Source organism: Phoca vitulina, unplaced genomic scaffold (genome assembly GCF_004348235.1).
Source record: "Phoca vitulina isolate PV1807 unplaced genomic scaffold, GSC_HSeal_1.0 scaffold9, whole genome shotgun sequence".
Classification (NCBI taxonomy): Eukaryota; Metazoa; Chordata; class Mammalia; order Carnivora; family Phocidae; genus Phoca; species Phoca vitulina.
In genome coordinates this window covers 42,766,856-42,783,191 of record NW_022589712.1, presented here as the reverse complement: position 1 = coordinate 42,783,191, position 16,336 = coordinate 42,766,856, and the positions used below count along the sequence as shown (strand labels likewise).

Here is a 16,336-nt window from a genome sequence, read left to right as displayed (position 1 = left end):
TTCTAGCATTCTTCTCATATCATGTTAAAGCAGCACAGCTAGAATGCAAATAGAATTTGGAGTTGGAGGGACCTGGGTTCGAGGGGCTGGTTCCCAAATTCCTGCCTGTGGCGTAGGATGGTCACATCTTTCTGAGAAGAAATTTCATCTGCATAAAGGAGTTTGCCTTTATTATTCACATTTATCATTCCTGTGCTAATCTCTTTATGTGGACTATGTCCTTTAATCCTTGCACCAACCCTGTGAAATAATTACTAGTCTTATGTCCATTGTACAGATGGAGAAACTGAGAGAGTGGTTACTGTGACATCAGACAACTAATAAGAGTAGTTGCATCAGAATTTGACTGGAGTCCTCTGATCCATAGCTCTGTTATCCTGACTCCTATATCTCCTCACATAATAATGCACCAAGTCTCTTTATTAATGGTCATATAATTGTGGCATATAATTGTAACTACTACCAATACTTGTATTATTTTACAATACTTGACATGCTGTTACTAGAAAATTTAACACAGCTAACCTACAATAGGTGTAAGATACACGTCAATCCGCAGTTAGCTTCTTTTCATGTTGACTGGCCTACTGAGTAGGTGTTCACTTTTGCATAAGGTCACACCATTCACTGATAATCATAGGGGCTAAGAGTAAACTATACCAGATGGAGTCAATATCTGACAGATGAGCTTAGTTAAAAATCATCCAAGATATTATTTCTTTTAACAAATATTTATCAAGCAACTACCATGTGCCAGGCACTGTCGTAGGCTCGACGGTCATGGTAATGAAGACTGACAGGGTCCTCAAACTCAGGGAATCTATACTTTAGTGGGAGGAAACAACCGCAGAAAAGAAAAATGGACATATATTTTCATTTAATTCCCACATGCTCTCTCTAAAAAGTTATAAGGATCTAACAATTAAAGGTAGGTAACTGCTTATGTTAAAATGTTTTTCAAAAAGTTTCCTGCAAAAGGAAGATTATGAAAACAACTTAGGAGAAAGAATTACGGGGAACCTGGGTGGCTCAGTCTGTTAAGCGGCTCTTATTTTTTGCTCAGGTCATGATCTCAGGGTCCTGGGATTGAGCCTCTCCCTCTGCCTCTCACCCCCACCCCCCTCTCAAATAAATAAATAAATCTTAAAAAAAGGAAAGAGAATTACTGGGCCAGAGTTAAACAAAAGCATCATAAGACTCTTTGGTGAGTTTAACAATATTTCATAATTTGCAACATGCACCTGATATAATTTGACTACAAACACTCTATATAGGTGCAATTTATCAATGAGGTGTATCATTCTGAATGAGCATTGTATAAATATTGGTAAAAGTTTTTATATTCCACAAGATTACTGATAAGGAAAAAGGAAGGGAATTCGTTAATTTTAGTTCACACAGCTATATTTCTTATGTCTAAAGATAACAATGTCTTATAATAAAATCTAATGAATTTAAACCCTCAAATCATATCACTCTCTATTTTTACTTGTGTTTTTCAGTTTGTTTTTTTAAGATTTTATTTATTTGAAAGAGAGAGCGAGCGCGTGAACACAAGCAGTGGGCGTAGCAGAGGGAGAGGGAGAAGCAGGCTTCCTGCTGAGCAGATAGCCTGATGTAGGGCTCAATCCCTGGGATCATGATCTGAGCTGAAGGCAGCTGCTCAACCGACTGAGCCACCCAGGTGCCCCTGTTTTTCAGTTTCTAAACCTGAGAACAGTCCTCCACATTTCTGCCTACTAAAGCCTGTTAAAGTGATTTTATATTCTGATTCTGGCTATGGGTTCATTAGATATGCATTCTCTTCCTCCTACAAAAATTTTGGATAATCAGGACTTTTATAGACACCTGATAAAAATTATTGCAAGGTGGAAGACTGAGCCATGTCAAATACCATCAGAAATATATCTTCAGCTAGACATCAGTCACCTATTGGGTACAGTTATTCAACCAGTTATTGATCCAGCAATGTATTCTAGAACCTAAATTCTGTTTATCTTGCTCTGTCTGTAAAATATTGAGAAATGACCTTGCAAAGTACCATGCTCAAGGTCAGTTGCTTTGCCTTTTGAATTTCATGGATCTAACAGTCTGGAGAGCCTGTCCAAGAAGCAAATCTGGCTTGTTAGTGAATCCATGAAGCTTTCCAGTGATTGCTGTGTCTTTGTCTTTAAAAGTCTTCCTGAGAAATGTCAAATCACCATTAGCAGTACTCAAGAGTCATCATATTTTCTCCTTTTGAAAACCGGAATGACGTTATAATTCCCATTATTTTTTCTACTTCTTTTCATCAAAGTTAAATCTAAATTATTTTGAAACCTTAATTTGAGAGATCTTTCAACATTCTGGGCTGCATTATGTTATAGGTCAGAAGACTGAGATTTAGACACTTTTGGTCACTCTTTACAGATCCTTACATGAAAAGGACTAAGAAAATAAAAGTTATCCCACCATAGCAAATTGGTTTTCTATATTGGAAACAACAGACCATAAAAACACTACCCTAGAGTCAGAAAGACCTGGGACTGAAGGCTGCTTCTAGAACTAGCTGAGCGTGAGATCCCAGGCAAGTCACTTACTCTCTTTGAGTCTCTGTTTTCTCATCTGTAAAAAGGGACAAGGCATTCTTTAGAAGGCACTATGAGTCCATGAATATAAAACACTGCGCATGGCACATGGTGGAAAGCGCTCAGCGGAGAGCTGCCGTTACCCACTGCACAGTAACTCAGCCTCAATCAACTAAGGCCTAGCTTAGCTTATTTCTGCAGGGGTTACTGGAAAATCAGAAACTCCAGAATCCTAATATTCTAAATTCTAGAATGCAAACTGACGCATCTACTCTGACCCTCACAGGAATCCTATTTCTCAATGGCTAAAAATCCTCTTTTGGGATACAGTATCCCGACAAAACTTCCTTTTGGGTTTGATCTACTTTATAGGATATCTGGATTTTCAAGAGGGAATTTCTACAATCAGGGTTTTAGGCTATTTTTATACATTTCTGATTATGATTTCCATTAAAATAATCTTACTAAATCTAAAGTGAATATATTCATCCCATCAATATTCATGCAGTGTCTTCTAAGATGCTCTGGAACTTTTCCAGTGACTTAGCCTAAAGACAGAGAGGGGTTAGAGCAGGGAGAGGACAGTATGTCAAGAAAGGGAGCCCCAAACAGCCTATAACACTAAAATCTTCTGTGATTTTTTTCTAAGAATTAATGTGAATTTTGCAGGTTCCTTAATCTTGTGTTTATTTTAAAATAAAATTTCCTTCCTTAAATCTGTAAGTCAGGTTACATTGCAAGAATATACTCCATGTATTCTAGGGCTAATCCACTGTCATATGTGAGTGCCAGTTTGAGAAGAATATCCAGGCTTCTGGCTAAATTGTATGAACCTATTCGTTAATATCACACTTGATAAACAAGTGGAAGTTGGAAATTTTGGCTGAAGGCCTAACCACAAAAAAAAATCTGGATTGGAGAAAATGCTCTTTCATTTTGACTTTCTGTCACCAAAAGCCTTTGAATCGAAGGACACACCTAACCACATTCATATATAAATTTAATAAAATATATGGTATAAATAAGGACACATCTAGAATCAAGAAGGGAGTATGACAAATCATGGAAAAATTAGGCCTCAGTACTAATCTCATATTGTCTTGGGTGTCTGAGACTTATAATTTCTGTAAGTTTATCCCTGCATATTTCTGGCCTCTGGTTCACTACACATAAAAGTGAATTATGTGATAAACTGATAAAAAATGCTAAAATGGATAAAAGTTTAATCAATAAACCATTTTATAAGTCTCCTTCTCCCAATCTTTAACATTATACTCCATATCTCTATTGGGAAAGGCTTCCTTCAGTCAACAGATTTGATTCATGAGCACAAAGAACCTAATTCTCTCTGAGCAAGAGGGAAAGTGAACACTTCAAAATTCTTATTTCAAAACGAATGCCTAAAAGACTAATTTTCTCCCACTAGACAAGACAGCATTTTAAACAACTCAGAAAAATTTATTAGGTATTTATCAGATATTTTTATAGGCAATTTATTCACCAAAATTTTCTGTAAAATGATAGATTTTAATAGATCTCAGTAAGTGAAATAATGGGCCTGACCATTAGAATAACAAATTTATCTTATAGCAGAGATTTAGCCATAGTTTTCTTTTGATGGAGTAGCTACAGAGGCAGAAACTTCCCCTGAAGAACTTTTATTTCTTTGCACAAGACTTACAATTATTTGGAATCAAACTTATACCAAGTTTAAGGAATACTTAATTCTTATGATTCCACCGGGCATGGCAGATCTGATTGCACTAAATTGAAAAAGACCTCTTGGAAGAGGACTTTTATTTTCAGCAGTATTTTAATAATATTCTGAGTATTTGGTCCCAATTCTTAGACTTCTTTTTTTTTTTTTAAAGATTTTATTTATTTATTTATTTATTTATTTGAGAGAGAAAGAGAGAGCAGGAGCAGAGGGAGAGAGAGAATCAGGCTTGCCGCGGAGCAGAGAGCCTGATGCGGGACTCGATCCCAGGACCCTGAGATAATGACCTGAGCCGAAGGCAGACGCTTAACCATCTGAGCCACCCAGGCGCCCCTAGACTTCTTTTTTAAGGATAATTCTCTGAGCCTTCAAATCAGAGACCACTTCTTTGCTAGCTATTCCTCCAAACTCCTTGCCAGTTCATTTTACTCAATGAACTGTAAGCGAGAAACAAGCAAGCATTAATAACTGCCCTACAACAATGCAGTAACTATGTTTAATAATAACTGCTCTGCTACTAACATATATGATTTTATTTATTTATTTGAGAGAGAGAGTGAGCAGGAGGAAGGGGGAAAGAGAATCTAAAACAGACTCCAAGCTGAGCCCAGAGCCCAAAGTGGGGCTTGATCCCACGACTGTGAGATCATGACCTATGCTGACACCAAGAGTCCTCGGATGCTTAACTGACTGAGCCACCCAGGCGCCCCAAGATGAGACTTTCCAAGCCACTGATTAAGAGTGGTTAATGGCCTATACACCTTGCCTATGTTTAAGCTTTAGCAGACACCTTTATTTATAAATAGTATTTCAAGGTGCATGTTGCATTAATATTTCAAGGATTAAAAGCATAAACTCCTTTTTAACAGATTAAATTGCAATATTAAACAATGTAATTTAGTGTAACATACGTCCTAGCAGCTTTTAGTTTCATATTTAAGTAACATGATATAACCTTAAGATGAACAAAGTGCAAGTTCTTTAGGCAAATAACCATCTCTATGTGAATAGGTTGGTTTTGCTATGCAGGCCCAGAAGAACCCTTGAGTAGCAGTCCAATCTAACACTACTGTCAGAGAGAACAGCTCAGTATCCTTTTAAAGTCAAAACGCAAATCATCACCCCTGGCAGGCGCTGATTAGCATTCAGATAGAAAATACTGAATAACTCCATTCAACAAGATAATTAACTTATCTGCACCCATAAGGATATAATGCTGCTCTAAAACAGACTAAGGCAAATACCAAGATAAAAGTCACTTCTTTTATGGTCTATGGCATAGAACTCTGGACCTAAGTCAAGTATTCATCCAGGCATTTGAGAAGATCCAAAATTGCTTTTTGAGGTCAATTTATTTACATCCTTCCAAAAGGGAACCTTATTAACTTATTTTCCTGAAAAATAGGGTGGCATTCTGTCTGGATAAAAGAACAGTCTGGAACATTAAACTGTTGGTGGGAATATAAATTGGTGCAGCCACTGTGGAAAACAGTATGTTCGTTCCTCAAAAAAATTAAAAACAAAATATCATACAATCCAGTAATTCCACTTTTGGGTATTTACTGAAAGAAAATGAAAACTCTAATCCAAAAAAGACCTTTGGTATGCACGCATGCACACAAACACACACACACACAAGTACTACTCAGCAATGTGAAAAAGGATAAATCTTGCCATTTGTGACATGAATGGACATAGAAGGTATGATGCTAAGTGAAATAATTCAGATGAATACCAAATATTTTTACAAATACCATTTGATTTCATTTATATGTGGAATCTAAAAGACAAAACAAATGAACAAACAAGAACAGAAACAGATTCATAAATACAGAGAATAATCTGGTCATTGCCAGAGGTGAAGGGGATTAAGAAGTATAAACTTCCAGTTATAAAATAAATAAGTCACAGGAATGAAAAGTACAGCATAGGGAATATAGTCAATAATACAGCAATAATGCTGTATGGTGACAGAGGGTACCTATACTTAATGTTGTAAGCATTGCATAATGAATAGAATTGTGAAATCACTGTATTATACACTTGAAACTAATATAATATTGTATGTCAACTATGCTTCAAATAAAAAGGGGGGAAGAGATAAAGTTACTTTTGCTACCAGTGCCTCTGTTATCTTAAACATACAGTATTCATTACAACCAAAGATACAACGCAGGTGGCTTGTCAAAGCCTGCCATCTCAATGTGTTGCTAGGTAAGTGTTTGGGATAGGCTAATCATCTATCCTTTGTCATTCTCAAAGCTTGGCCACTCATACAGAGGTCTCACTTCACCTCAATGAAGAAAAATGCTTTTTAATAGTAATTTTAATATAACTTTGGCATTCACTGAGGTTTTATATAAGAAGTTATTATCTGGAGAAAATTTCTACATATTCTATAAAATTCATACTGAAGACAGTTTTCAATAGTTCCCATCCAAGGATGTAGATAAACAATACTTCTTTTAGGTGACAGTAAAGAATGGGAAGCTCAGAACTGAATTTAGAAATGCCCAAATATGAAACTCTTGATCACTTGTCCTTATGTTAATGATTTTCCTGTACCAGGAGCTACCACAAATCCCTTCTGGAAGTAGGCTAGATAAAAACAAGTAGATCAACTGCACATGAACTCCAGATCTTTCCCAATTATTTCAAAATATGACACAGTACAATTACCTGTGCACCCTGTCAGCTTGTCTTTAGCTGAGTCTAGCACAGTCTATTGGGAAGAAGGACAAGATAGCTTACCTTCTCATTCATTTAATTAGAATTTATTGAATACCTATGGAAAAATGCACTCTAATGAGTACTGTGATATTAAGATTACATGCCAAACCTTGGAGAATTCATTCTCTGATGCCTATATATTTCTCAACTCTTTGTATTTCCTCTCCAAAAACAGGGTCACTGAGTTAGACAGACCCTGTTCACCCACAGCTCTTACTTGCTGCATGATTTGGGGCTGATTAAATAACCACCTCTTCATCTATAAAAACAGGGAAAATACCCCTTAACCTGTATGGTTGTCACAAACACTAAACAAGATAACCTATGGGAAAAAATCACCTAGCATGCCCCCATACTCTTTATCTCTGTACTCTTTAAATGGTGGTTTTCTCTTTCCTTTCTTCCTTCCTAAGAGAACCTGGCCCCAGCTAAGTACTCTGTTTTTCCTTCTAGACTATAAGCTCCATGAGGGTAAGTAACTGACCCTTAAAGGGTATTTGGTAAATAATACATGAATGAAATAATGAATAATAAGTAACCAAGAATCTGTCTTATATTCTTTGTTTTAGGATTACTTCGAATTAAAACCAGAAAACTCACCCATTGGAGTCTACCCTTAGAGGTCTGCCCAGATCTATGTGCCTCTACAGATACTTGAATGGAATACAAAGCTCCACCTGGGAAGCCCTTGCTCCTACATATTATCCCAGTGATTTATTTTAAGCCAGTTATTAAAGCCATTTGAACTCTGTGCTACCAAGTATGCAAATTGAATCAACTTGCTATGCCTTAATTAAAGAAAATGAGTTTTAGTTAATGACCGTATAAACCAATAAAAAACATTTACTTTATACCTTTAAGTGATGCAAATTGAATATTTCACATACAAACAAATTTATTCTTGACTGAAAGATTGGTTTATACTCAGGAGCACCACAGGTTAAACCAACTCTCAACAGCAGTGTTCCTGTTTCAGTTTCCTTCTTATTTTTCCCTTGTAATAAATTTGGATGCATTAACTTTTTTTTGCAATACCCTCACTTTGCCAATTATAATACTTTATCAGGAAAAAGTGTTAATTTAAAAGCAAGCAAAAATTTATCCAAGCTGGAATAATATTACATGTTATCCCTAAAAATAAAAGAAATTTTCTCTCTTTGCTTAAGCTTTCCCAATTTTTCCACCCATCAAATAAATGGAAAAAGTTTGTGTTTTCACAAAGAAAGCTGCATAATTGTTGATATAGTCACCTGAATCTATGGGTAAATTGAACGAATATAAAACAAATTCTCATAAAAGACATATTAAAACCAACTACAAAACTGTAAGCTGAAGAACTTTATAAAACAATGATTAGGAGAGTAAAACAATATAACTTTCCTCAACTTTATTTACTAATTTTAATATAAAAAGTACTATCACTTAGATGTTATTGATGAACTTTTTTTAAAGGAAAATATGACAATACCCAAAGAGAGAACTATAACAAATATGTCTGAAGACCTCTCACATTAGCAATAGTATTATATAATAAGCAGAAGCTTGAGACCTGTGGCTATGATTTTTAAAGTATATTTTGAAAGCTACAAACCAAGATTATCAATAACAGTTCTAAAATGGCATTTTACACAAGTCTGTCAATTAATTGGATAAAACTCTTATTAAAAAAGTAAAAATACAATTTTGAATAAACAACATTAAAGGTCAGTAGCTTAGCAATCACTCAGCAATAGTCCAATCACTTTATCTTATAAGTAAGGAAGCAAAAAAATTGGCTCTTCTCCACAGTCTGATATCCCCTATTAGATTCCCTCTGCTTCCTCACAGGTCCCCATGGTCCCCAGAACACATTCATGTCACCTAGTAGTGGTCTGAGGTCAGCCAACTGCCTTCTGTTACCTTGTCTGTTAGCTCGAGAGGCCTTTGTGCTTTAGTTCTTTTAAATAAATGATCCCAAAGTTTCTCAGACTACTGCTGGGTCATGAAAGCGAAGAACTGCTGCAGTATTTGGGGAGGTTTGGGGAAGCCATTCTTTAATTATCAGACTAGGGACCTGGATACTATTCAGGTCTAGTAGCACTAACATCTACTTTCTTGTCTTCAATCATTCAATTTTAGATAAATGAGTTCAATAAAGATGCAGGATACAAATTAATATACAGAAATCTGTTGTATTTCTATACATTAACAATGAAGCAGCAGAAAGAGAAATTAAGAAAACAATCCCATTTACAATAGCACTAAAAATAATAAAATACCTAGGAATAAACTTAGCCAAGGAGGTGAAAGACCTATCTATACTCTGAAAACTAAAACAGTGGTCCAAGAAACTGAAGATGATACAAACAAATGGAAAGATATTCTATGCTCATGGATTGGAAGAGCCAATACTGCTAAAATGTCCATACTACCCAAAACAATCTATAGATTTAATGCAAGCCCTAACAAAATATCAACATTTTTCACAGAACTAGCACAAATAATCCTAAAATTTGCATGGAACCACAAAGGCCCCCAAAGAGCCAAAGCGATCTTGAAAAGGAACAAAGCTGGCAGCCTAACAATCCCAGATTTCAAGACATACTACAAAGCTGTAGTAATCAAAACAGTATGATCCTGGCACAGAAACAGACACATAGATCAATAGAACAGAACAGAGAGCCCAGAAATAAACACATGCTTATTTGGTCAATTAATCTATGACAAGGCAAGAATATGCAATGGGGAAAAGACAGTCTCTTCAACACATGGTTTTGGGAAAACTGGACAGCTATATGCAAAAGAATGACCACTTCCTTATACCATACACAAAAATAAACTCAAAATGGATTAAAGACCTACATGTGAGACCTGAAACCATAAAATTCCTAGAAGAAAACATAGGCAGTAATTTCTTCGACATTGGCTGTAGAAACATTCCCTCAGACAAGGGAAACAAAAGCAAAGTGAAAGGATTGGGACTACACTAAAATAAAAAACTTCTGCACAGCAAATGAAACCATCAACAAAACGAAAAGGCAACCTACCGAATAGGAGAAGATATTTGCAAATGACATATCTCATAAGGGGTTAATATCCAAAATATATAAAGAACTTTTACAGTTTAAGACCAAAACACCAATCTGATTAAAAAATGGGCAGAGGACCTGAATAGACATTTTTCCAAAAAAGACATACAGATGGCCAAAGGACACATGAAAAGATGTTCAACATCACTCATCTTCAGGGAAATGCAAATGCAAATTACATGAGATATCACTTTACACCTGTCAGAATGGCACAATACACAAGAAATAACAAGTGCTGGCAAGGATGTGGAGAAAAAGGAACACTTGTGCACTATCGGTGGGAATGCAAATTGGTGCAGCCACTGTGGAAAACAGTATGAAGGTTCCTCTAAAACTTAAAAATACAATTACCATATGATCCAATAATCTCACTACTGGGTATTTACCCAAAGAAAATGATAACACTGATTTGAAGATATGTGTACCCCTATGTTTATTGCAGCATTATTTACAATAGTCAAGACATGGAAACAACCCAAGTGACCATTGATAGATGAAGAGATGTAGAAGATGTGATGTTTACACTTGGAATATTACCCAGTCATAAAAAAAATGAAATCTTGCCATTTGCAACAACATGGATGGGCCTAGAGGGTAAAATGCTAAGTGAAATAAGTCAGTCAGAGGAAGACTAATACCATACGATCTCACTCATATGTGGAAATTTAAGAAACAAAAGAAAAAAGAAAGAGAAAAGAAACCCCCCTCCCCCAAAAAACCAGACTCTTAAATACAGGGAACTGGTGTTAACACAAGGGAAGGGGGTGGGGGGATGAAATAGTAAAGGGGATTAAGAATATATTTATCTTGATGAGCACTGAGAAATACATAGAATTGTTCAATCACTATATTGTACACTCAAAACTAATATAACCCTGTTAATTGTACTTGAATTAAAGAAACAAAGAAACAAACAAATACTGGTTAACAATAGAAAAAAAAATTATTTGATTTAGGAGGACTCCAGTTCCTATTCCCCCAACCTTTTTTGAAAAGGCTATGGGGAGGGAACCCACTACCCATTTTCTCTCCCACAGACAGCTGAAGACAAGCCCTATTTAAAGGTAGGTAGCTGAATTTACTTATACTTAACAAGGTGGGACAGAAATATTAGTAAGAGACAACAAATTCTCAAAAAGAAACAGAATTTCTTTTTTCATTGCTTTAATTTTTCATACTCCATTCTATTGATAATATTAGAGCTACCACAAGTCATTCCAATCAAATAGCTATAGAACCTTGAGGAAACCACCAGCTCCCTGGGTCTGTTTTCTCATTTTTAAAATGAAAGAGCTGAACACATTGATCTCCAAGGTCCGTTTATATTGGAATATGTCTTATTTATATTCTCAATTCATTTATAAGGCAGATTAAACATAGACTTATCTAATTGTCCTTTAAGGCAGTGATCTCCAAAATGGGGCATATAAGGCAATTAATAAGAGGGTTGGGACAAAATATTCAAACTTTTGGGGCGCCTGGGTGGCTCAGTTGGTTAAGCGACTGCCTTCGGCTCAGGTCATGATCCCGGAGTCCTAGGATCGAGTCCCACATCGGGCTCCCAGCTCGGCAGGGAGCCTGCTTCTCCCTCTGACCCTATCCCCTCTCATGCTGTTTCTCTCTCTCTCTCTCTCTCTCTCAAATAAATAAATAAATAAAATCTTTAAAAAAAAAAAAATTCAAACTTTTAATTTATACAGGTTTTTAATGCACAGAGTTAGGAAAAACATTTAGTTTTACTGATCTTTAATATTCTGACACTGGTATCCTCACTGGGCCTGTGGGAGATCAGAGCTCCACAAACTGGGGGTGTTGACAGCGAAACACTCTTTTTTTGTCCATTCTCAACATACAGCATGTTGCCTGTGTCTGGTTATGGGGATTTACAGGTATCGGATGCACACCAGATGGACAAGAGGCTTACAATGCTTTCTGTGAAAGAATCTCAGATTAAAAATAATACCAATTATGCAAAATTAGTGAATGACTAAAAAACAGCTGGGCCAACACTCTTCCTTTTTTTAAAACAACTTTTTTGGTCAGCCTCATTATATGAGGTAAAACAGTGACTATGGAATTAGATTAGCTCTGACATGACGTTGTCCTCCCAAATCAAAATTATCAAGAAGTACTGCGAGTGTCCAGTCTCCTTAATTCTGAACCTTTTCCTTAGTGTATAATTTGTTAAGAATGACAGCACACATACAAAGATTTTTTAAAAGACTTCAAACACACAGTGACAGAATTTTATACAGCCAAGGGTATACGGTGGACAAAGGTTGAAGCCGTGTATGTGCGAGAGTGGACGCCGCTGCTGTTGGATGCGTGTTGAGAGTTCAGCGGAGTGTCTCCATGGTATTGCTGCACCAGCGGTCAAGTGGCCTGTGGGGGCCCTCCAACAACGCTAGCCCCTTCCTCATGCAAGTGCACGTCCTGCAGAAGAGCCCGCAGAAGCACAAGCAAATGCAAGTCCCTGATGTGATTCCCCGCCCCCCCCATTCGCCCTTGTGATCAACAGTCCCTCGCCTCCCAGGGCCTTTCTCCCTTGTGCACTCCTTAGAAAAGACCCCTGTGGCGCTCAACCAAAACCTCCGCTCTTTTTGGTTTGATTTGACCATTCTGGCCTTAGCCTAGGGCCCCAAAGGACTACACCCACCCTAAGGAGGGCATGTACCCCAGGTCCCCTCTGCCTTGACGTCTCTGTGTGGCCCCAAGAGGCTGCTGCGTACCTCCTCATGACCTGTGACTAATAAATTTCTCTATTTTAATTTCTCTGTGGTCTTTTGTTGAACTGTAGCTCATCACCTGGCACCTTGTGCTCCGTTGAACAAAATCAAAACAGTGTGCCATGGCACAGTGCAAAACAGAATCTGTGTGGAACCACACAGATCTGTGCCGGACTCACAGCCCTACCATGCAACTGGCTGTCATCTGGCTAAGTCTCTGAAGCTCCGGTTTCTAAACTGTGCAGGCAGGAAAACAATGCCCATCTCATAGGATGGTTGTCAGACTTGAACAGGAAGGTCTCGATAAATTTTAATTTCTTTTTCCTTACTCTTAATTATGCCAAAAAAACCCAAAGACATACTTGTGTAGTAATGGAGGGCAAGAATATAGTGTGGTACTATTTAAAATTCCATTATTTGTTTCTGTTCGGTCATATAACACAAGAATTGGCCCCACAACAGAGTTTGTCCGTGTTAAGCTGAGATTTAAGAACTGAATTGGCAGCTTTTGTTTAACTCACCACATTAAAATCTAGATTTTCTTCAACCCATGATTTTGCCTCTTCAAATTCCTCTTTCATTTCCATTATAAAAAGTGTATCCAGGGCATCTACTATTGTTGCTCCTTTAATACTACCTGAAAATATCAGAAAAATATTTATTGATTAAAATATTTGACAGAGACATACAAGCAAATTGACCATACTTGGAAAGGGAGAGGAAGAGGATAATACTGAATTTATTAATAAACAGTAATACTGAACACAGTCTAAGATTCTTTCACTGAAAGAAAATTTAAAAGCTGCATTAAAACCCAGCTAATAATTATTACAGGCTATGGATTGATACACTAATCTTTAAAGTTTCTTCTGAGCTGTAGAAAATATCTCTTAGAAATTTCATTTGTGACTGCATTCTCTAGCAAGAAAAAATAGATCTGAAACAAAGGAGCAATGCACATATTAATTTTAATGTAATCACATCCAAGTGCACCTGTGCAAAACTTTTAACTATAATGAGATCTAAAATTATGATAGCTCTAATAAGCCATTATTCAAAAATGGAATTCACCCCCTCTTTGAAAACCTGACTGATCCTAACCTCCCCTCCTACCCACCCAGCCCATCTTGACTCTATGATTCATTTCCTCTGAACCCCCTTGACGTGAAGATTTTACACTGGTCTTGCACTTATCACTTTCTGCCTTTCGGTGTAATTACTTGTGTGCATCTCTTTTAGTCTGCAAACTTCCTCAGAATGGAGAAGTCATGTCTTCTTCATCTGCACATTCCATACTAAGAGACTTAGTATGTTTCAATGCTTAATAATAATTTAAAAAAATCATCAACATATTAACAGAGAACCAAATAATCTCTTTGATAAAGATTATGACAAATTTACACAAAACTGAATTATTAACGATACAAGCAACTTTCATAAGGATAAAAGCTAAAATAGAATTAGATTTTAAAAAGTTATAGTAAATAATGAAAAACTAAAGGCTTCTGAGTCTGTATGAAGTTTCTGAATTTGTCCTCAATTCCTGTGTCTTACCGCCCATGCTTACTGAAAACACTACTTTATAAAAACATCTAAAATCACTTCTACTGCCACTGCTCCAGGTTTGGGCTCTCTTCATCTCTAAACGGTGTCACTGTAACAGGCCCACCAGCCTTTCTCCCACTCTGCCAGTTCCTCCTAACTGTTCTTATAATTCCCCACTCCCTACCTGAGTTCCTACTTCATATGAATATCCGCACTTGAAAGATGAATATCTACTGAACCATCTAATGCTTTGACAACTATTTACACACAGGTCTTCTGCACTAGGCCAGGAACTCTGCAAAGACTTGTACTGTGTTGATTAACACCAATGCTGGAAGGAGAGCCAAACACATGGAAGATCCTGAATAAATGGAAAAGCATAGTGTGGTGATTAGGACCGTGGACTCTGACCTTAGCCACACCTGGGTTCTGGCCCCAGCTCAGTTAATATGTGGCTAATACGAGGCAAGCTATTCTGAGGTGCATTTTTCTCATCTATAAAATGTGTATAATAATGAGGTTAAGTGAGATGTCGCACAAATGGCACTTGGTACATAATAAGTGTCAGTTGATACTGTTGTTTGTTATATGATTTGATACTATTTAACACCTTCAGTTACAGTATAAAAAGTCACATTTTCTATGGGGAATTAAGAAGTGTCAGAACGACTCTATCCCCTTCATCCTGTTACTTATAGGCAAAACTGTGCTGGTTAAAAAAGAATCCAGTGCGATAAGAAGGGCACTGGGTACCTCTGTGACCCAAGGAACCCAACATTTCTGTTACCTAGCTTCCTCACCTCCACAATGGGAATGTTATTAACACCCCCAGGACCAATCACCAAGGCATGCTGTGAGGACCAAATGCAATAAAGCATGCCAAAGTCGATAAATGGAAGTTCAGATAACTGACCTAATCCATTCTCACTTTCTTTTCCATGGCACAAACAGGAGAAACCCAGAGCTAAAGTCGAGAGTCACCAAGACACAGTGAAGATCACCATGCAGGCTGCCTTGGCCCGCTTATCAATAAAGACACTACTTTTACCTGACAGGAAGCAGTTAATGGGGCTGACCAAATGTTCCTCAGCTGGGTCTCACCCCTGGAGCTAACACTCATGATGCTGTGCCTATAGCCATTAAATGAGAATCTTTGGAAGTGTTCCCAGGCATTAGTATTTTTTTCAAGGGACGCAAGTGATTCTAACGCAGAGTGCTCTGTCTGAAGGACACACTATGCACCGTCCTTGCAGGTAACTCCAATCAGGTATGCAAGTTTCCTAGTAACATGGCCAGGAGGGGCATACAAACATCACCACCCACAAGTTCTGTCAACTGCAGAAAAGTTACTGTCACTAGGAAACCAAAGCACACTCTACTCACCAAACAAACTGCTCGAATGGCCTTCTTTTGATATAGGTTTCAGTTCATTTAATCCCCAGGCATACCGTTTATAATTATTCCAAGCATGTTTCATCATCTGAGAAAAGAAATGAAAACGGGATTATAATTTGAATTTGAGAGGTTTTTGCTACAAAATAGATCATCTATTGAAGACCTAAATGTTAAAGCCTTAATACTCACTGCTTAGTTAAAAGGACAATTATTAATTAGGTGACAGTGGTACGAATAAACTAGCACACACACATACACACACATACACATTGCCTCTTTATATTTACAAAAGGAGATTTCTTTAAAAGAGCACATATTATTTTTTTATTTAAATTCAATTAGCCAACATACATCATTAGTTTCAGATGTAGTGCTCAATAATTCATCAGTTGCACATAACACCCAGTGCTCATCACATCACATGCCCTCCTTAATGCCCATCACCCAGTTACCCCATCCCCTCCCCCCCCCAGCAATCCTGTTTGTTTCCTATAGTTAAGAGTCTCTCATGGTTTTTCTTCCTCTCCGATGACTTCCCATTCAGTTTTCCCTCCCTTCCCCTATGATCTTCTGTGCTATTTCTTATAT

General features: G+C 37.2%; 1 protein-coding gene across 2 annotated transcripts in view; it reads right to left on the bottom strand.

Annotated features, from left to right (window-relative positions):
- The window catches only part of MAN1A1 (mannosidase alpha class 1A member 1), a 166,246-nt gene that overhangs the window by 107,213 nt on the left and 42,697 nt on the right, over nt 1-16,336 (bottom strand). For both annotated transcript variants that reach the window (XM_032407979.1, XM_032407980.1), the window contains exons 3-4: nt 15,737-15,833; nt 13,330-13,445 (exon numbers count right to left, since the gene is read on the bottom strand). In XM_032407979.1, the coding sequence (XP_032263870.1) occupies nt 13,330-13,445; nt 15,737-15,833 (213 nt within the window). The remainder of the gene's footprint in view (nt 1-13,329; nt 13,446-15,736; nt 15,834-16,336) is intronic.